Genomic DNA, 22,656 nt, shown 5'->3' with positions numbered 1-22,656 from the left:
AACCCACTGTGAACCAGCTGAGGTTGGATGCTGAAGATTTGCTGGCTGGTCATTGGTGTGGATGCTCAAACTCCTTGGTGTAAAAGTATTGCAGCATAGAAGAGCCACCAAAAACATTCTGGAAGCTGCTGAAAAGGCCTCATGGTGGCTGTGGATCTGGAGGGGGGGATCCATGAAGCAGTGCGCCACTTGGATACAAGCTGGAGGTTGATCACCCTTGGCTGGGTTGCCTGGGTGAAGGTGTCTGATGATTAAAGGCCTGAAATGCCCTATGACTCTGTACTCATCACTGAAGACATGTCAAAGTACTTGAAGGTGTATTCCAGAACAAATGCACCTTCTTTAGATATAGTCCATGTTTTATTTTGGCAAAGTTAATTGTTACTGAATTTTGATCATGTTTGTTCTAAATAAACATCAGTAGTTTCTGAATGGTTAAAAGTGTTGCTGCAAAACCTGTATAATGTTTTATACCTTCACTTGAATATCCTACATTCTGTAGTTGACTCTGACATGTTTAACTGTAACTGATTTTAATGTATTGTTATTCAGAAAAAAAATAAATCAATTGCTTCTTAATAGTTAACATTACTATCCAAAACCAACATGTATAATCATTCATTTCATTATAACACTCACTGCATGATCACACCCTCAGCTCTGTGTCTAATTCTTAATTGTTGAACAATTATCTCTAATTCTTGGGCTCAGGAGAAGGAGGGGTGATTTTGAACACCTCAAAACACTTTTGTGCATATTTTTCTTCCTTTTTTTTTTTGGTAATATCTCTTAGGACTTCATTGGTATTAGAAATGGCTCCGGAAACTGTGTGCAGCCAGAGGAAGGCAGAACAGTGAAGCTTCACTAGATCCCATGACTGCCGCAGTTGTTTCAGTGCACCTGTGCCTGCTGGCATTATTGTTATGGGTAATGTATGAGGTTGTGGTGGGGACAACTCTGGAGGAGAGCTGTGTGTACCTGGACCGTGCACACCATCTTGACACTGTGGGTCTCTCTCAGGATGGTGATGTGGTCATTGGCGCACTCATCAATTTCTACATGCAGTCATCACCCCTTGACCTGAGCTTCACCAAAGAACCGTACCTGCAGCCCTGTCATGAGTGAGTGAGTTGTATCTCTCTCCATATCTTCCCAAAGTCATCAGATATTTAACTGACTAATAACACTGATGCAGGACATTTTTTAACAATATCATTATTGTTTGTTTATGATTCTTCTTCACAGGCAAACCTGGATCATTTGTCATTATGAATTTTTATTTATTTATTTATTTATTTATTTTTAACAACAAGCGTGCACTGGACATCAGTGTTATATGCTGGTTATATGCCAGCCATTCTGTCAAAATGTCAGGACTATAAATTATTATTATTATTATTATTATTATTTTAAATTATGTACATGTTGTTAACAGAGAAAGAAACAGAGGTATGCAATATTGATAAATGGGAAGCAAGGTGAAATTAGGTTTAAGCCTTGAATGCCACATCAATGAACAGCAATGAAGTGAAGTTTTCTCTGCTTCATCCCATTTGCCTCACTAGCCAGTCCTGTTAAATCTGGTCTGTTGTAAGTGTTATTATTTTTATTCAATGACTCAAAAAAGTACACATATAAATAATGTTCTGTTGGTGGAAAGTTTAGGAACTGAATGTTCTATGACTCGAATAAATAGACAATATATTGTTGAAGACAAAAAAAAAGTGTTTATGAAATCTGTACTGAGGGGTCTGTGGAATTTAATTTAGGCTCCAGTTAAATGTGTCCCTGGCACTGTAAAAAATGTCCGTAGAATTAACAGTAAATTTATGTAAAATCATGACATAAAAAACTGTAAATACAAAAAGAATGAAGCAGTGTGTAATTTACATCAATATACTGTAAAACTCCTAACCAAATACCACTGTTAATTTAACAGTAAGAATATGTTGAATTGATCATATTTTTTTGTAGAATTTACAAATTGTTGTAGTTTAAACACAGACAAACTGTAATACTAAAACAGAATGTGATACACTGTAAAAAAAATCCGTTGTTTTTACGGAAAAATGCTGTGGTTGCCAGAATACAGTAAAATGTAAACAACATTACATAATAACTTGTACATTTCACTGGGATTCCATGTACAGTTAATGATAACTAAATGTATTTTTTTTATTTTTTTTTTAACAGGGCAATGATGTAATTTTAACTATCACATTCTGTTTTAGTATTACAGTTTGTCTGTGTTTAAACTACAACAATTTGTAAATTCTACAAAAAAAATTATCAATTCAACATATTCTTACTGTTAAATTAACAGTGGTATTTGGTTAGGAGTTTTACAGTATATTGATGTAAATTATACACTGCTTCATTGTTTTTGTATTTACAGTTTTTTATGTCATGATTTTACATAAATTTACTGTTAATTCTACAGACATTTAGTTAAAATTATATCATTGCCCTGTTAAAAAAAAAAAAAAATGTCAGTAGAGGCTCTCCGGCACATTTCGTAAAACTCTAAATCAAATAAAATATCTGTCTATTAGATCATTGCTTGTAACCATCATTTTGGAGTCACAAAAACCAATAATCGAGAACACTCACAATTCATTCCTAGATGCTTTTTTATTGTACAATGAATATCTGTAAAATTAACAGTTATGTATTGATTATTGTACATTGAATACCTGTAAAATTTACATTTATCATTAATTGTTATAGTTATCATTAATTGTACATGGAATCCCAGTGAAATGTACAAGTTATTCTGTAATGTTGTTTACATTTCACTGTATTCTGGCAACCACAGCATTTTTCCGTAAAAACAATGGATTTTTTTTTACAGTGTACAAAATATTTGAGAACCTCTGATCGAGAGCCACGAAACTGTCGCTACCATCAAGCATTACACATTTTGTACCTTTAAGTGTTTTAATATATATATATATAGTGTACCTTTAATGCTTTAAAATGTAATTATGGTCCAACTCTTTTTTAAGGTAAATAGTTTAAGCTATTGTATATCCAGATTTCCAGGTGAAGGATTCAGATTAAAGGTACAAACGATGTATCCTTGAGAATATCTCATCTCATCTCATTATCTCTAGTCGCTTTATCCTGTTCTACAGGGTCGCAGGCAAGCTGGAGCCTATCCCAGCTGACTACAGGCGAAAGGCGGGGTACACCCTGGACAAGTCGCCAGGTCATCACAGGGCTGACACATAGACACAGACAACCATTCACATTCACGGTCAATTTAGAGTCACCAGTTAACCTAACCTGCATGTCTTTGGACTGTGGGGGAAACCGGAGCACCTGGAGGAAACCCACATGGACACGGGGAGAACATGCAAACTCCGCACAGAAAGGCCCTCGCCGGCCACGGGGCTCGAACCCGGACCTTCTTGCTGTGAGGCGACAGCGCTAACCACTACACTACCGTGCCGCTATCCTTGAGAATATCCTTAAAATATTATTTTCTTCATGACATAGTCATACATGATGTAACTTTTCTGGTACAATCTGACATGCAAAGGCAAAAACTTCGAGCGCACATTTCACATCTGGTTGCCGTCTGTTACGCACGCAGCGCGCGAGATGGACGCAAACATGTAGTGTTTAAACCTCTGTACTGGAGTAGGCTACACTTCTTTCCTAGATCCATGATCAAATTAATTATTTTTTTTCCCTAAATTTTGATTATACATTCCACAAATACAGGGGGAACATTCCTTGCTTATTTCGTCTGCAATATTCGACAGTTTTTCTTTCATGTCTCTTCATTCATCGAGCTTTCTAAAGGTTTTTGCGTTCCCCCCCAAAAAAAACAAAAACAAAACCTTTTATTTTTTTTTTTAAATCTCAGTAACACCATTATACGTGTATATACCATAACAGCAAGGGAGTAACTTTGATTTTGACATTGGTGGGGACACAAAAGTGATCCAAGGCAGAGCTTCCGAAAGGTGGTGTTTTTTTTGCCATTAGCAATCATAATTTCATGTCATGCAGATCTTATACATTAATGAGGGCAGTCGTGGCCTAATGGTTAGGGAGTTATTTTTTGGATCCCAGGGTTGCAGGTTCAAATCCCACCCTTACCTCTCCCTACATCTCCATCCATGGCTGAAGTGCCCTTTTTGAAGAGCATTTTTAGCATTAAATATTGTTTTTTTTTTAATTCAATATCTGTATTGTTTGACATTGGGGGGGGGGGGGGTGTCTCAAAATTCACTGACTGCCTTATTGAGACACTCATAAATAGGTGCTACTGGTGGCATTTTCTATTCTGTAATTAAGCTCAAATTTAGTTAAAATGATATTTGGATATATAATTTAGTGATTGCCTATTATAGCATGATTATGATTACATTAGTATTGCATTTGTAGTATATCCCCCATTTTTTTGTCTTTTTGTTGCCCCTCCATTTTCCATATCATGTCTTTTTGTTGCCTGTTTCTGTGTTCATAACGTGTGTTATGATTTTCACTGGGCGGTGTAGTGGTTAGCGCTGTTGCCTCACAGCAAGAAGGTCCTGGGTTCGAGCCCTGGGGCCGGCGAGGGCCTTTCTGTGTGGAGTTTGCATGTTGTCCGCGTGGGTTTCCTCCGGGTGCTCCGGTTTCCCCCACAGTCCAAAGACATGCAGGTTAGGTTAACTGGTGACTCTAAATTGACCGTGAGTGTGAATGGTTGTCTGTGTCTATGTGTCAGCCCTGTGATGACCTGGCGACTTGTCCAGGGTGTACCCTGCCTTTTGCCCGTAGTCAGCTGGGATAGGATCCAGCTTGCCTGCGACCCTGTAGAAGGATAAAGCGGCTACAGATAATGAGATGAGAGATGAGATGATTTTCACTGCAGATGTGCTTGTGACTTTTTATGTTCATGCTGCAGTTACCAATATTCGTCTGTAGGTGGCAGTAAAGGACCATGGATTTGTTGTATCTAGCCTAGCCTAGTAGTAGTAGAAAGAGGTCTCTGTAAAATGGTGAACGCAGCAGACTCAGCAGCAGACTCAGCGGCTGTCACGCTGTTGATTCTGAAATGCAAGTCGCACATCTGCATGGCCGTGCAGTAGCCTACATCTGACTACTTACATTCTGTAAAACCATTAGGTCTATAAATTTAACATTCATTCATCGAGGATATTGCTCCAGCATTCCTTTTCTCTGCAGCTATGCAGTAGCCTAGCTCTGATGCGTCCTGTCACATTGCTAAACCTGCCTAAGGAGCCGCAGCAATACTTTTATGAAGGGTTTCCATACGGTACATCAAAAGGATTTGGTTGAGTTTTTAAAGCTTGACGGAAACCCTGCACTTACATTCTTGACTTTGAAGAAGAATGAACGAATGTCTCGTTTCTTGGGAGGGGGGCCGTCATCCATGATACTCAAGTCAGCATGCGAGTCGTAGGGCAAGCATGCATGGACATCGAAGTCCAGCTCAATTTGTAGGCTGACGGAGAGTGGGGTGTGCGTGGGGTAGGTCAGGTGTGTACGTGTGAGATACGGGGGGGTTGATGGGCGGGTAGTCACGGCTGCTGTGGGAAGTGTGCTGCTTTTACAGCAGATGGAGTGACAGCTGGGATAGCCAACCATGTAAGTTAGTGAGAAACAGGTAGCTAATCAGAGAATGTATATCTACGTTAGAGGGGGGATTATTAGCAGTGTCATACATTTAACCCTTTGTGTGCCATATAATCATTGCTCAGGTTAGGACATCGGTTTTATTGATCGTGATTACACAGTAGCGGCTGAATATTGGTAGGGACACGTCCCTAGCGTCCCTACCCAAAATTACGCCCTAGCATAACAGGCAAACTGTTGTGTGGTGTTTTTTTTTTCTTTCTAAAATGCGACATGAGACATGCTCGGACGTGCGTAATTTGGTTTACTTTTAGTTCTCTATTGTAATGAAAAAGCAAACCCACAAACATTTTAAAAAAGCATCAACAACAAAAGACAATGTTTTATTTTTTGAATATTTCAAGTTATTAACAAGTGTTCTCATACTATTGTGAGAAAATCTTTCTTATATATATATATATATATATATATATATATATATATATATATATATGTCAGTAATGACCAAACTCATTGATAGTACTTTATCAATCTTAATTTATTTCATATGGATTTGTTATAAGGCGGCACGGTGGTTAGATTAGATTAGATTAGATAGAACTTTATTGATCCCTTAGTTCCCTCAGGGAAATTAAAATTCCAGTAGCATCATTACAGGATAAAAAGAGAATAGAAAAGAGAGAAAACTTCTAGATAAATTAAGTATTTACATACACAAAAAAGAAAAAAGTCCAGCAGGAGAGGTATTGCACATTTATATTGCACATTGTCCAGTATTGCTTTTTATCAGGCTAGGCTACTGCTACTGCTCCTCCCCGTCCTCTGTCCTCCTGTTACCCCTCCTCCCCCCCAGAGAGGAGTTGTACAGTCTGATGGCGTGAGGGACAAAGGAGTTTTTAAGTCTGTTAGTCCTGCACTTGGGAAGGAGCATTCTGTCACTGAACAGGCTCCTCTGGTTGCTGATGACGGTGTGCAGAGGGTGACTGACATCATCCATGATGTTCAGTAGTTTGTCCATAGTCCTCTTCTCTGCCACTGTCACCAGAGTCTCCAGCTTCATACCGACCACAGACCTGGCCCACCTGATCAGTTTGTCCAGCCTGGATGTGTCCTTCTTGGATGTGCTGCCCCCCCAGCACACCACGGTGTAAAACAGGACACTGGCGACCACGGACTGATAGAACATCCACAGGAGTTTCCTGCAGATGTTAAAGGACCGCAGCTTCCTCAGGAAGTATAGCCTGCTCTGTACCTTCCTGTCCAGGTGGTTGGTGTTGCAAGTCCAGTCCTGCTTGCTGTCCAGCCACAGCCCGTGGTACTTGTAGGAATCCACAGCCTCCACCTTGACTCCCTCGATCAGAACTGGTCATGACCTTAGTCTGGACCTCCCAAAGTCAATGACCAGCTCCTTGGTCTTCGAGGTGTTGAGCTGCAGATGGTTCCTGCTGCACCAAATGGCAAAGTCCCTCACCAGGCTCCTATACTCCTCCTCTCTGTCACCCTGATACACCCCACTATGGCTGTGTCATTGGCGAACTTCTGAATGTGACACAGCTCCGAGTTGTAGCAGAAGTCCACGGTGTACAGGGTGAAGAGAAGATTCAAGATTCAAGATTTTTTATTTGCCATATACACAGGTGCTCTGGTGCTGCTAATCACAGTGTCAGATGTGATGTCCTTCAGCCTGACGTACTGTGGCCTGTCAGTAAGGTAGCTGGAGATCCAGGTGACCAGGCAGGGGTCCACTCGCATTCTGTTCAGTTTGTCCTGAAGCATAAGGGGTAGTGGTTAGCATTGTCGCCTCACCGCATGGAGGCCCTGGGTTCAAGCCTAGTGGCCGACGAGGGCCTTTCTGTGTGGAGTTTGCATGTTCTCCTTATGTCTGTGTGGATTTCCTCTGGGTGCTCTGGTTTCCCCCACAGTCCAAACGCATGCAGGTTAGGCTAATTGGTGGCTCTAAATTGAGTGTGAATGGTAGTCTGTGTCTATGTGTCAGCCCTGCAATGACCTGGCGAATTGTCCAGGGTGTACCCCACCTTTTGCCCATAGTTAGCTGGGATAGGCTCCTGTGACCCTGTAGGACAGGGTAAGAGGCTACAGATAATGGATGGATTTGATATAAATCTGGGACAAGTTTTCAGTTTTTGTAGATCGTGTAAAATTCTTTGCAGGTAGCGTCACATTCATATTACTTTAGAGAGTATTTACTGTACCCTCTTACTACAGCATTGTCACATATACTTGTCACATATACTGGCCTTCAGGCTTCACTTTTTCTCTCATGTTTTGCAGGGAGACATGAGACATTGAGGGAAGACTTAGGACATAGCGAGGAGACATGAAGCAAAAATAAAATACCTAGGCTGATGTTTTTAATTTTTATTGATTATCAAAACTTGAACTGTATGAACACAGTGCTGGTACAGTGACAGAAATATGTCAGTTTACCCAAACCCTGAAGAGACAAAACTGTTCCGTTCTCAAGAAGGAATGAAATAAGCTTAATCCTCATGCAGGGACATGCCCACATTTTTAACACCAATTTAAAAAATATATATATATTTATTTATTTTTGTAACATGATGAACTGTCTCAACTCTCCCTTCAGGAATGTAAGTTTAATAAATAATCCTACGTATGGTAACTTTAGGTGACATACTTTAATAATTATAAATAAATAAATACATACTCCTGGCAGCATGGTGCTGTAGTGGTTAGCGCTGTCGCCTCACAGCAAGAAGGTCCGAGTTCGAGCCCCGTGGCCGGCGAGGGCCTTAATGTGCAGAGTTTGCATGTTCTCCCCGTGTCCGCGTGGGTTTCCTCCGGGTGCTCCGGTTTCCCCCACAGTCCAAAGACATGCAGGTTAGGTTAACTGGTGACTCTAAATTGAGCGTAGGTGTGAATGTGAGTGTGAATGGTTGTCTGTGTCTATGTGTCAGCCCTGTGATGACCTGGCGACTTGTCCAGGGTGTACCCCGCCTTTCGCCCGTAGTCAGCTGGGATAGGCTCCAGCTTGTCTGCGACCCTGTAGAACAGGATAAAGCGGTTACAGATAATGAGATGAGATAAATACTCCTGAATTCACTAGCATACCTCACTCCATAGAGTGGAGGTGAAGTAGAAAATACAAATTTTAGTTGACAAATATATTTAACTGCACCTACACTACTGCATTGTCCAGCTTTGTGGCTCCAAACGAAGTAGGTTACTATCTATCTATCTATCTATCTATCTATCTATCTATCTATCTATCTATCTATCTATCTATCTATCTATCTATCTATCTATCTATCTATCTATCTGTGTGTGTGTTTACAGCATATAGTACAATTACATACTCTGCTTACATAGGTCACCCTCTCAAAACAAAACGGATTTAAATGTGTTATTGGTGCAATGATGATAATAAGACTATACCCATTGTACTATTCATTATTTTTAAACATCTAGCCTTCATTTTAAAAAAGTGCATCAGTAATACCTTGGGGGCGGCACAGTGGTGTAGTGGTTAGCGCTGTCGCCTCACAATAAGAAGGTCCGGGTTCGAGCCCCGTGGCCGGCGAGGGCCTTTCTGTGTGGAGTTTGCATGTTCTCCCCGTGTCCGCGTGGGTTTCCTCCGGGTGCTCCGGTTTCCCCCACAGTCCAAAGACATGCAGGTTAGGTTAACTGGTGACTCTAAATTGACCGTAGGTGTGAATGTGAGTGTGAATGGTTGTCTGTGTCTATGTGTCAGCCCTGTGATGACCTGGCGACTTGTCCAGGGTGTACCCCACCTTTCGCCTGTAGTCAGCTGGGATAGGCTCCAGCTTGCCTGCGACCCTGTAGAAGGATAAAGCGGCTAGAGATAATGATGAATGAGTAATACCTTGTCCCCCTTCACTAATTTGTTATGCTGAAATGGGAGAGAAGAAAAATGCTAATAAAACAATTAAAAATGAGTAAACTTAAAAAAAAATTATATACTTCTGCTACTCTTTTACTTTGCACTTTTATGTAACATTTATCAAGTTTTCCTTATTCATAATCTTAACATGATTTGCCTCATCCAGAGGATGAATTTAGATCAGTTAAAAACAGTTTATATACTTTATACTTTAATATTGAGGTTCAATGTTAAGTGTTCTACTTTACCCTTTGTGTGTGTGTGTGTGTGTGTGTGTACTTATTTTTATCTTGTTTTACACATAGCTTCTGTCACATGTATCAAATACCACAAGGATTTCCATAATCCAGCTATTTACTCCCTCTCCTTGTCTGCTCAGGTTTCAAGAGAGTCCCATGCAGTGGGCTCAGGCTGTTGTATTTGCTGTGGAGGAGATTAACAGAAATCCTTTTTTGCTGCCGGGGGTTCGACTGGGCTACCGTATCATGGACAGTTGCTCACGCTACCCACATAGCCTGAGATCAGTGATGTCCCTGATCAGTGGAGGAGATGGCACCTGTGAGTCCACCCGACCTGCCAAACTTATCATTGGAGACTCTGGTTCCACACAGTGCATTATTCAGTCCAGAGTTCTGAGCCCACTGCGTGTACCAATGGTGAGTGTTATATCGAGCATGGTTATTAAATAGGCAATGTGCCACTGTACAGAGTGATCTGTAAGCATTCGAATATCATGGGTATCAAAGCAGGGCCCATGAAGTATTGCCAGGCATACACTATTTTATCATTTTGTTCCAGTGGTGGAAATAAGAAGCCACCACAATCAGGTACTAAATTTAGTTGTTGTAGGTATTTGACTTGTCACCTGAATTGAAGGGGTTTAATCCAAACCTCAGTAACTGAACAGCAGCCTTTAAATAATGCCAGTGTGCTCTGTTGATGGGAATTTTAGCAATAATAATAATCGTGCTATGTCCAGGGTGAATAGACAGAGCAACATTGTTCACATGTAAATAATGAGTGTAATATTTGTGTAATTGTATTTTGTTCATGACGTAAACCTGTATTGAGGATGTTTGTGAAAACTTAACAGTTAAAAGGGTGAAAAAAAATTGCTATAGAAAGCTGAATATGAATAAAGTGTAGGGTAAAGTCAGGAATGTAGATGATTAAATTATTAGATTAAAAGATCACTTAAAAAATTACTTATTCTTGGGGAAGTACAATTATAATTGTTGTTCAAAATTGTTGGGAGCAGAATAAAAAGCATGTAGAAAAAAATGGCTGAATGAAAAACTTTTCAGTAAATTCTCTGATTTTCAAAACACATCTCTCATACAGTGGTGCTTGAAAGTTTGTGAACCCTTTAGAGTTTTCTATATTTTTGCATAAATATGACCTAAAACATCATCAGATTTTCACACAAGTCGTAAAAGTAGATAAAGAGAACCCAGTTAAACAAATGACACAAAAATATTATACTTGGTCATTTATTTATTGAGGAAAATGATCCAATATTACATATCTGTGAGTGGCAAAAGTATGTGAACCTCTAGGATTAACAGTTAATTTGAAAATGAAATTAGAGTCAGGTGTTTTCAAATCAATGGGATGACAATCAGGTGTGAGTGGGCACCTTGTTTTATTGAAAGAACAGGGATCTATCAAAGTCTGATCTTCACAACACATGGTTGTGGAAGTGTATCATGGCACGAACAAAGGAGATTCCTGAGGACCTCAGAAAAAGCATTGTTGATGCTCATCAGGCTGGAAAAGGTTACAAAACCATCTCTAAAGAGTTTGGACTCCACCAATACACAGTCAGACAGATTGTGTACAAATGGAGGAAATTCAAGACCATTGTTACCCTCCCCAGGAGTGGTTGACCAACAAAGATCACTCCAAGACCAAGGCATGTAATAGTCGGCAAGGTCACAAAGGACCACAGGGTAACTTGTAAGCAACTGAAGGCCTCTCTCACATTGGTTAATGTTAATGTTCCGGAGTCCACCATCAGGAGAACACTGAACAACAATGGTGTGCATGGCAGGGTTGCAAGGAGAAAGCCACCGCTCTCCAAAAGTAACATTGCTGCTCGTCTGCAGTTTGCTAAAGATCACGTGGACAAGCCAGAAGTCTATTAGAAAAATGTTTTGTGGACAGATGAGACCAAAATAGAACTTTTTGGTTTAAATGAGAAGCGTTATATTTGGAGAAAGGAAAACACTGCATTCCAGCATAAGAACCTTATCCCATCTGTGAAACATGGTGGTGGTAGTATCATGGTTTGGGCCTGTTTTGCTGCATCTGGGCCAGGACGGCTTGCCATCATTGATGGAACAATGAATTCTGAATTATACCAGTGAATTCTAAAGGAAAATGTCAGGACATCTGTCCATGAACTGAATCTCAAGAGAAGGTGGGTCATGCAGCAAGACAACGACCCTAAGCACACAAGTCGTTCTACCAAAGAATGGTTAAAGAAGAATAAAGTTAATGTTTTGGAATGGCCAAGTCAAAGTCCTGACCTTAATCCAATCGAAATGTTGTGGAAGGACCTGAAGCCAGCAGTTCATTTGAGGAAACCCACCAACATCCCAGAGTTGAAGCTGTTCTGTACAGAGAAATGGGCTAAAATTCATCAAAGCCGGTGTACAGGACTGATCAACAGTTACCGTAAATGTTTAGTTGCAGTTATTGCTGCATAAGGGGGTCACACCAGATACTGAAAGCAAAGGTTCACATACTTTTGCCACTCACAGATATGTAATATTGAATCATTTTTCTCAATACATAAATGACCAAGTATAATATTTTTGTCTCATTTGTTTAACTGGGTTCTCTTTATCTACTTTTAGGACTTGTGTGAAAATCTGATATTGTTTTAGGTCATATTTATGCAGAAATATAGAAAATTCTAAAGGGTTCACAAACTTTCAAGCACCACTGTATCCTGTATAGAGCACAGAACATATATAGTATGGATATGCAGTGTCAAGAATGAATATAGAGTACATTAGATAATATGATGTATTTGAACAATTTTAGTTTGAGCCAATGTCAGTGAGCGAGGTACACAATATGGCCAAAAGTATGTGAACACCTGACCATCACACCCATATGTGCTTCTTCCCCAAACTGTTGCTCCAAAGTTTGAAACATCAACTTGTCTAGAATGTCTTTGTACACTGTAAGAGTTTCCTTCCCTGGAACTAAGGTAATGTTGACATTGCCCTGGTGCATAAAGTGACATCCAGGAAGACGTAGAAAGTGAACATTGGTGTGGAAGATATTGAGTAGCATGCAGAGAGTGCTGACCTCAACCCAGTTGAACAGCTTTGGGATGAAGTGGAATGCCAACTACATGGCAGGTCTACTTGCCTGACATCGTTACATAACCTCATCAATTCTTTTGTATTCAAGTGGACAAATCCCCATAGCCACCTTCCAAAATCTAGTGGAAAGCCTTCCGTAAAGGGTGAAGGTTATAATATCAGCAAAGTGGGAGAAAATCTGGAATGGGATGTTCAAGCACACATGAGTGTGATGGTCAGGTGTCTACATACTTTTGTCCATAGAGTGTTTATCATCATGTTCAAGTATGTTGGGAACATATTCTGTTTATTCCTCAGATCAGCTACCTGGCTACATGTGTATGTCTCAGTAACAGACGAGCGTATCCCAATTTCTTTCGCACCATCCCCAGTGATAAGTATCAGGCTCGCACCATGGCCCAGATGGCCAAACGTTTTGGCTGGACTTGGGTTGGTGCTGTGGTGGCAGATAATGACTATGGACTCCAAGCAGTGCAGGCATTTCGAGAAGAGACAAAAGGTACTGGCATCTGCCTAGCTTTTGTCAGCACTCTTGTCCGTGAGAAATTGGCAAAAGATGTTGACCGTGCCGTAAAGACGGTGCAGAGCTCATCTGCTCGTGTGATCATGGTATTTGCTTGGTATATGGATGTAGAAGTGCTTCTCACTGAGCTGGTTCGCAGAAATGTGACAGACCGACAGTTCCTTGCGAGTGAGATCTGGAGTACCAGTAGCCACCTCTTGAGCAATGCTGCACTGTATACCATTACTCAAGGCACACTGGGAGTGGCCGTGAGGAGTGCACCCATTCCTGGATTTGAGAAACACCTAAGAGAGCTCCATCCCTCCCAGTATCCTCGAGACACAATTCTGAGGGAGTTATGGGAGAGGACATTTGGCTGCAGCCCAGTAGCCTCTCAGAGTGACTTACCCTCATGCAGTGGGAAGGAAAGTCTGGAGGGGGTACAAAATGGTGTTACAGATGTCTCCAACTTAAGAGTCACTTATAATGTGTATCTGGCTGTTTATGCAGCTGCATATGCACTCCACTCTTTGCTGGCCTGCACTGCACCTAACAGTTCTGACCCTATGAAGACCCCAGGCTGTTCATCTCCAGACATCATCACTATGCCAAAGGTGAGACATGTGATTGGTCAACATTTAAAATCTATATAATTTTGAATTTATAACAGCATTTTATTTATAATGCTTCATTTATAATATTGCTGAAAGTCATCAGTGATACTTCCTGTTGGATTTAAACATTGATTTGAATATTTATTAAATAAAACACATCTCTAGGTTATGATGGAGTTGTATGATCCCAGAGTTGATCATTTTCAAGTCCTGAAATTCTATTTTTTGTATGCCACCATAATTTTGCTAGGATTAAATTCCATCCATTATCTGTTACCGCTTATCCTGTGCAGGGTCACAGGCAAGCTGGATCCTATCCCAGTTGACTATGGGTGAGATGCGGGGTACATCCTGGACAAGTTGCCAGGTCATCACAGGGCTGACACGTAGAGACAAACAACCATTCACACTCTCATTCACACCTATTTTACCTAATTTAGAGCCACCAATTAGCCTAACCTGCATGTCTTTGGATTGTGGGGAAACCCAGAGCACCTGGAGGAAACCCACACAGATGGGGAGAACATGAAAACTCCACACAGAAAGGCCCCCGTTCGCCACTGGGCTTGAACCCAGAACCTTCTTGCTATAAGGCGACAGTGCTAACCACTACACCACTGTGCCACCCACAAAGATTAAATATTTCAAGCAATTAATGAAAGAAGAATCATGTTTTTATAGTTGCATTTAATGTTTTGCAAAACCTTCAAGGAAAGTTACAGTAGTTCCTGTTATCATTTACATTATCGCAGATATAAACAGTTTTCACCTCACCAGCCTCTCATTTTTTCTCTCTTATGAAGATTTACAATAAACATCTTCGTACTACTACTACTACTACTAATAATAATAATAAAAGAAAAAAAATCAACTGCAGCATGGTCCAGAGAAACCAGAAAGTTCAAATGTAAAAGCTCTAAAAAATAAATAAGTAAATAAATAAATTAAATCTACAAGTTAATACATAATCATCAAGAAGAAAAAGTCCTAAAACTGAAGTGGAGAACTTAAAAAAAAAAAAGTCATAGCCTATCCTCAATGTGACAGTCCTTCTCGCTCACCATCTTATTCTCCTCCTAGCTCTTGGAGCACCTTCGGCTGGTCAATTTCACAACTCAGCTTGGAGAGGAGTTTTATTTTCAAGATGGGGAGATTCCAGCTGTTTATGACATAGTGAATTGGCAGAGAGGTCCTGGAGGAGTCTTGAAATATGTCCTCATTGGCCGTCTGGAGGGTTCTAACCTCATCATAAAGGAATCTGTCATGAGATGGCCAGGAAACTCAAACAAGGTAACTCAGGGGCTGCCACAGCATTGCCTGTGGTCCTGACTTATTGTCAATGTGGTGTATCATATTCCTCATTTGCAAGAGTTTTGTTCAGGTTCTTTGAGAGACTTCCTTAAAACACCCCAGTAGTTCAGTGTGTGTGTGTGTGTGAGAGAGAGAGAGAGAGAGAGAGAGAGAGTGCAACTCAGTGTGTGAGTGATTCCCTGTGATAGGCTTGCATCTCATCTAATGTGTGTTCTGCCTTGATAGGCTTCAGTTAAATGGATTACTGAATATGAATGCATCTATTTATCCATTATTGATACCACTTATCTGTCAGGGTCATGGGGCAAACTGAAGCCAATCCCACCTGAATTCAGGTGAGCACCCTGGGTTGCAGAACTAACACAGAGATGAACAACCATTCACACTCACATTCATACCAATTGAGGTATTTCACCTGACGTCACAGGGTCACATGACGCCCCGGTGTCCGCCATTTTGAAGGTCAAGCTAGCTCCTTGCTAGCTCAGGCTTGCTCCTGGAGCGCGCTGCTTAATTTGAGGGGGAGCAAGCCGGAGCGCGCTCCGGAACCTCGGCCGGAGCACTCCGGGAGCAAGCCGGAGCGCGCTGCTTAATTTGAGGGGGAGCAAGCTGGAGCGCGCTCCGGAACCTCGGCCGGAGCACTCCGGGAGCAAGCCGGAGCGCGCTGCTTAATTTGAGGGGGAGCAAGCTGGAGCGCGCTCCGGAACCTCGGCCAGAGCACTCCGGGAGCAAGCCGGAGCGTGCTGCTTAATTTGAGGGGGAGCAAGCTGGAGCGCGCTCCGGAACCTCGGCCGGAGCACTCCGGGAGCAAGCCGGAGCGCGCTGCTTAATTTGAGGGGGAGCAAGCCGCAGCGCGCTCCGGCAGCTATTTACACTGGATCCTGTGTAAATAGCTGCCGGATCATAATTACAGTAAACTAGTAAATACAGTAAAGGAAAAACTTGAGACTGAAAGGTTTTAACAGTCATCCAAATGACTGAATGTAAACATTGCTACAGTAACATACTAGCTACTGTGTTGTTGACATTAGCTAGTGCTAACAGCTAGCTGCTAGTACACTGCTACAACATGGACACTGACCCTAATAATACAGTTCTTGGTCATTGCCTGGTAACAGCAAATTTATAACGGGCCATGTCTCAACAGACTAAGAAGTTATTTCAATGACATTTAATAACATTTTGTTTATCCTGAGGACCGAAAGTAAATGAAAATGTGAACAAACCTTAGCTGTAATAAGATGGCGACCACCGGCTCCAGGGACGACCCGCTGATGTAGGCATGTTACCCAGTCTGACACACAATATTTGTAGGCATCCAAACTCTTATATGCTTTCAGATCAATACCTGTGTATGGCGATGGGTTTTTAACGACATAGGTATGCAGATCATGTGGGCCGAAGTCAGGTAAAGACGAGGGCTTCGTGTACTTCTGTACGTCAGTGAACAATCCTGGTGGAAGCAGGTAAACGTCGTTCTCTAAGCCTGCTAACCTCAATTTTTGCAAATACCTCTCCCTCTGCTCGCCCTGTAAATGCCCTACGTCGCTGGATAGTGAAGGTGTTTTCTGCATCTCGCTCCTTTTTCTTTTATGTTTTTCGTTTGTCGCCTTCCTCGCATTCAAACTGATTCGAGCCGTGATGTCCAAAATGGCAGCCTAACGATGCATCACAAGACTTGGTCACATGGGTGAAAAACCTCAATTGGCAACTTGGAGTAGTCAGTTGTCTAATCTACATGTCTTTGGATTGTGGGAGGAAATCGGGCCACTTGGAGGAAACCAATGCAGGCCTGCGGAAAATATGCAAACTCCATACAGAATAGGTCCAGTCAGCCATGAGGATTAAATGTAGAATCAAACCCAGATTTGAACCCAGAACTCCACAGAAAGTTTTTGTACAATTATGTTTTGTTATTCAGCCCCCACTATAATTATATGTTTGGTCTTTCATCAAGAGGGCTGTGTGCATCATCAACCTATCTGTGCAGGAAAATGATATACAACTAAAAATGGGGGCATTTTTTATGAACTGTTTAACAGGGAAAAAAAAGCATATCTGAAGGAGTTGAATTGCATCATAAAAATTGAAACTGCATACAATTTTGACTTGAGTTCTAAATGCCATTTTTCTCTGATATTTTTTTTTCAGGTGCCTGTGTCTGTATGCACTGCTGAATGCCCTCAAGGAACACGCAAAGCTATAAGGAAGGGCCTTCCGGTTTGCTGCTTTGACTGCCTGCCCTGTGCTGAAGGCGAATTCAGCAATGCCACAGGTCATCAAATGTCCCTTTAGCACTATTGCTGGGTTTCACATGACGTCAGAGTGGCCTCATTAATTATTCAAAACTTTACGTGGTGGTCAACCAAAGCTCAGTCGACAAAGCATTTGTATAAAGAAGGTGCATTGCTCGCATGAAAAATGCCTTACGCTTGCATTGTTTTAGGTTGTTTGAATCGATCAAACCTTAAAACTGCTAAGTTTCTTCAGGGTTCCCCGTGAATTAATAAAGGGTGAACGAACACAGGATTTCACAAAAACACATCAAGAAAGGTGGCTTTTGAACCTCTCAGTGAAATCGAAGGGAGTCGAGTCGAAGCATGCTCAAGTTTGCAGTGATCGGTTCGTGAAAGGTTTGTATTTCCCTCTCAGCTATGTTCTTAGTGTTTTCCAAGTACTTTTCTTGCGATGTGTTGTTATTTTATGGTACTTTTTTTGTCATGAAGTGCTAAAGCCCCCAGCTGTTTCTTTGTTTACTCCTCACTCCTCACAAAGTCCATATGCATGAAGGTCACGACAAAATCCTTACCCAGCCATACAGTTACAATGTGCCGTGATCACTTCTCCGTCTTGTTTAACTAAGATCCAGGTCTTTAAAGGGGTTTCTGATGATCTTTGTGAATGATTTACCTGAGAGAGAAGAGTGAATACAAGTGAGAATCAAGTGAACAGTTGTTTGTTTAAGGCCCGGTCCCACTGGCCGATGGACACAAAACGTATGCAAAAAGGACACAGCGGACGAGCAAAATTTCGGGGGTGGCTCTATCCGTTTTCATCCACTCCAGAAATGGACAAAATTTGCGAAAATTTGCGAAAACAGAACGGAAAAGAACGGACGTGGGTAGTATATAGCGGGGATGTTAAACGCATGTTCATAGGAAGCCTAGCGGATGAAAGCGGATGGAAGTGGATGATAGCTCCGAAGGGGTTACCGGTGATAACTGAGAAGCGGACGCATAGCAGAAAGAGCGGATGCATAGCGGATGAAGGGGATGCATCACGTACGCCTAAAGGAAACAAAGGGGATGTTGTGCGGATGTATATCGGATGCAGACCGTTCACTGCGCATGCGGGGGGTATGAATTGCGTCTGCTCCGCGGATATAAAGGGATGCAGCACGCACGCCGTCAGCAAAAAGCGGAAAGACGTGCTGGCGGCTACATCGATACAGCTCTACTACTAGATGATTTTCTCCCCCTTTTTATACAAAATATCGATTGTCCGCTAGGTGTCCTTCTACATACTCTAGACATACTCCAGACATCCTAAATATACGAGATACATCCCAGATATAAACGCTTTGTCCGTTTTGAATACTTTATATATGAGATGCATACACTTACATCCTTTCTATTTCCGTGCTACTAACGATGAATAGACGTTTCATGTACCTTATCTTTCCTCCCTCTTTCCGTTTTCAGCTGCAGTGGATGTGAGTTGCGAGGATGCCCAGAGGATGCAGAGAGGATACAGCAGACGTTTAACGGATGATAACGGACATAGAACGTTTGTTGCTCGTATATGTCGCGGATTTACATCGTACACGGCGGAAAGTTCATCCGTTCTAAAAGTTTTGTGCAGCTCAAAACTTTTTGCGTGGATGAAATCACAGTGGACGGATGCTCGATGGATAGAGCGTATGAAGCACGTATGCAATGAGTACACAACGGATGCATTGCGTTTTCCAACGGATGGCAAAGATTTTTTTACGTTTTACATCCTCTTTGCATCCGTAAGTGCAGTGGGACCGGGCCTTTACACTTCAACTTGCAGTGCTTCGTTGTAAAGATGTGAATGAAAAGCTTACAAAAAAAAACATACCTATACGGGCAAAAACAATAAAAGATTAATTCGGCAGCGACTTGATCGCGAGGTCCTTTACCCAGCCACATACAAAAAAGTTGTACCCTCCATACTCTTCCATGCTTTCATCTGTTTTCTGGTGTAGAAGGATGTCTGCAACACCAGATAGTTCGAGAAGTCGAGGAATTTGACTGAAGGGTAGTTTTCGGGATTGTATGACAAATCCTTCTTTCCCAGACTGTAGGGGTCGATTCCATTGCACATAGCAATCTTCTGAATATATCTAAAGTGAACAGTGGCTTCTAGATTATGAGCATACTCTGATAAGTTATCACTAGTTGTTTGCACTACAGCAGCCGTTTAGACCACCAGCTATTTCGCTTCTGGTAAAACCGCTAAGAAAAGTCACGTAACTGAAACCCAGCAATAGATAGGCTCTAAAGCTTAAGTATTGCTTACATCATCTGCATAGAAGGACACACATCAAATGTCAACTGTGTCATTGCTAAAATCCGGGAAATAATTTATTACCATTTCTGCCATTACCACAGAGGTTCTCCAACATTCTATGAAATCATTCTACATTATTCAGTTTGTTGAATTCCTGATTTGAATTTGTCAGAAGCTTTTTTCTATAATAATTATTCAAAAAAATTTCTATAACAGGAGCTTGTACAGTATATCATGCTGCAGGACAAATCACAGGTTTATATTAATGTGCTTATTCTAATAAGTTACTATATTAACAACCTTGTATGCATCAGTATGAAAGCCTTGGATGGTGGACTTTCCACATGAACATATATACATATATTTAAAAATGTATAAGTAGTGATATGGTGAAGATTTTGCATGTTCTCCCTGTGTCTACATGGATTTTCTCCGGGTGCTCTGGTTGGCTCCCACAGTCAAAAGACATGTGGATAAGGTCAGGTGACGACTTTAAATTGCTCATGGCTGTGAATGTGAGTGTGAATGGTTGTTCATCTCTGTGGTGGGGTTTACATTAGACCGTATCAGCGGATCATCAGATTAACGTTTTTAAAAATGATTAGCATGCACACAGCAACGCCAATACACGATTTGCGTGCACACAGCAACGCCAATACACGGATACGCTAATCACATGACTAATTCGGCATGTAAGTTGAGAAATGTGTCAGTGCGGCTCATCGCTTCCTCCTCAGCGGCTGCGCTCCAAATCACTCCGCCCTGAACAGCGAGTGCCCTCTGGAGGGTGCGCACTCCGGCCCTGCGCAGCTCACAGAGCGAGCGAGTGAAGTGCACGAGCAGTGATTCGGGACTGAGCCGCTGTGCGCAAGTCACTTACCACTTGCAAGTGGAAGGATGGCAAGCCTAAAGACAATCATAACTACACAATGGGCAGTATTTGCATCAGTATTTGCAGTATTTTCATACTTTTATACTCTTTAATGAAAGGTGATACAAGGCGGAAGTCTGCGCCGTTTTTCAGCAGTCGCGTCACATGACCAACGCCAGCGAATCAGGAAGGTGGATGTCACAGTGACATTGTCCAATGACAACGCCAGCTAGAGCTCAGCACAGCGTATCCACGTATTCTCAATGTTTACACAGCACCGGACCAGACATGATCTGGATTGAATACGTGGACCCTGGCGGATTCCCGTTTCCCGGCGTTTCCAGGCGTTTTAATGTAAACGGACAGTGCATCCGTGAAGAAAACGAGACAGATATGGTCTAATGTAAACTTGGCCTGTGTTAGCTCTATGATAAATTGGTAACCTGCCCAGGGTGTACCCTGCCTCTCACCCAAAGTCAGCTGGGATTGGCTCCAGCTTCCCCCATGACCTTGAAGGACAAGTGGCATAGATAATCTATTGATGTGTGGATGGTGAAGATTTCTGGAATGGTGTTCATTTAACATTTACAGAAGGCTTCTCCATTATCAGTTCTTTGTAACAGTCAAAGCAAAACAAAGTCTTCAGGATGGAAGGCTTTGTGATTTCTTAGTAACATTTGTCTTAGTAAAAAGAGAGACTGTTGAGGGAATTACTGTTTTTAGTTGCTATAAAATAAATATCAGAGGACCTAACCCCTTTTGCAAACCTTATACAATATTAAATACACCTATAAATGACATTCTCAAATCTCTTTTATAGGCTCACTAGAATGTTATCGCTGCCCCCCAGAATTCTGGTCCAACAGTCTCAGGACTGCATGTATACCACGTGAGGTCGAGTACCTCTCCTTCAACGAGACCATGGGCATCACCTTGATGGCTGTTGCTGTGTGTGGTGCCACGACGACAGCAGCGGTGGGTGTGGTTTTTGTGTACTACAGGCAGACTCCTATCGTCAAGGCCAACAACTCAGAGCTGAGCTTCCTGCTCTTGCTGTCACTCAAACTCTGCTTCCTGTGTTCACTGGTGTTTGTGGGTCAGCCCTCATTATGGTCATGTAGGCTACAACAAGCAGCATTTGGGATCAGTTTTGTTCTTTGCATCTCATGCATTCTGGTCAAAACCATTGTGGTTCTGGTTGTGTTTCGTTCAGCCAGACCTGGATCTGCAGCCCTTATGAAATGGTTTGGACCAGGCCAGCAAAGAGGAAGTGTTCTGTTCTTTACTTCTATACAGGTGATTATATGTGTTGTATGGTTATCCCTCAGTCCTCCCTTTCCTCACCAAAACTTAAGCATTCAAGGATCAAAGATCATTTTAGAGTGCATGGTGGGGTCAATAACAGGCTTTTCCCTTGTTTTGGGGTACATTGGACTGTTAGCTGCCATTTGTTTCCTTCTGGCCTTCTTTGTCCGAAAGCTTCCAGACAATTTTAATGAGGCCAAATTTATCACTTTCAGCATGTTGATCTTCTGTGCTGTGTGGATCACATTTGTTCCAGCATATATCAGCTCACCAGGAAAGTACAGTGTCGTTGTAGAGATATTTGCCATCCTGGCTTCCAGTTTTGGTCTCCTCCTCTGTATATTTGCTCCAAAATGTTACATTATTTTACTCAGGCCAGAAAACAATACCAAGAAATTTCTCATGGGGAAAACACAATAGAGAAAATATTTAGCATCTGCTGTGAGACCCTCACTGCTTTCTCATGAATAAAAAAATGAAATAATTAATGTTCATCAGTTATAGTTTCCTCTGTACTTCCTTTTTTCCAATATTAATTGACTAAATATTATGAATGGTACTTTGATACTCCCAGAGTGTAAGGTAGTGCCAGTTGGTGTAAATGTTAAAATAATTGTTCTATTATTACTTTAAAATTGTCTATTTTCCTCTACATAAAGTTCATATTTGTAACCTGTTTCTGCTGTTTATAATTACTATTTAGTAATAAAGAC

The 22,656-nt window shown here is 41.5% G+C and overlaps 1 protein-coding gene across 1 annotated transcript; it reads left to right on the top strand.

Moving 5' to 3' along the window:
- Positions 1 to 930: 930 nt before the first annotated feature.
- On the top strand, positions 931 to 22,363 carry LOC132888436 (extracellular calcium-sensing receptor-like). Its single transcript, XM_060924487.1, has 6 exons — positions 931 to 1,121; positions 9,852 to 10,128; positions 13,105 to 13,923; positions 15,004 to 15,213; positions 17,386 to 17,509; positions 21,459 to 22,363. The coding sequence occupies exons 1-6, from the start codon at positions 931 to 933 to the stop codon at positions 22,361 to 22,363; spliced, it is 2,526 nt and encodes an 841-aa protein (XP_060780470.1).
- The last annotated feature ends 293 nt before the right edge of the window (positions 22,364 to 22,656 follow it).

This window comes from Neoarius graeffei, chromosome 6, assembly GCF_027579695.1.
Source record: "Neoarius graeffei isolate fNeoGra1 chromosome 6, fNeoGra1.pri, whole genome shotgun sequence".
Taxonomy (NCBI): Eukaryota; Metazoa; Chordata; class Actinopteri; order Siluriformes; family Ariidae; genus Neoarius; species Neoarius graeffei.
The sequence above is the reverse complement of the archived record's forward strand: the minus strand, read 5'-3'. Positions and strand labels throughout refer to the sequence as shown.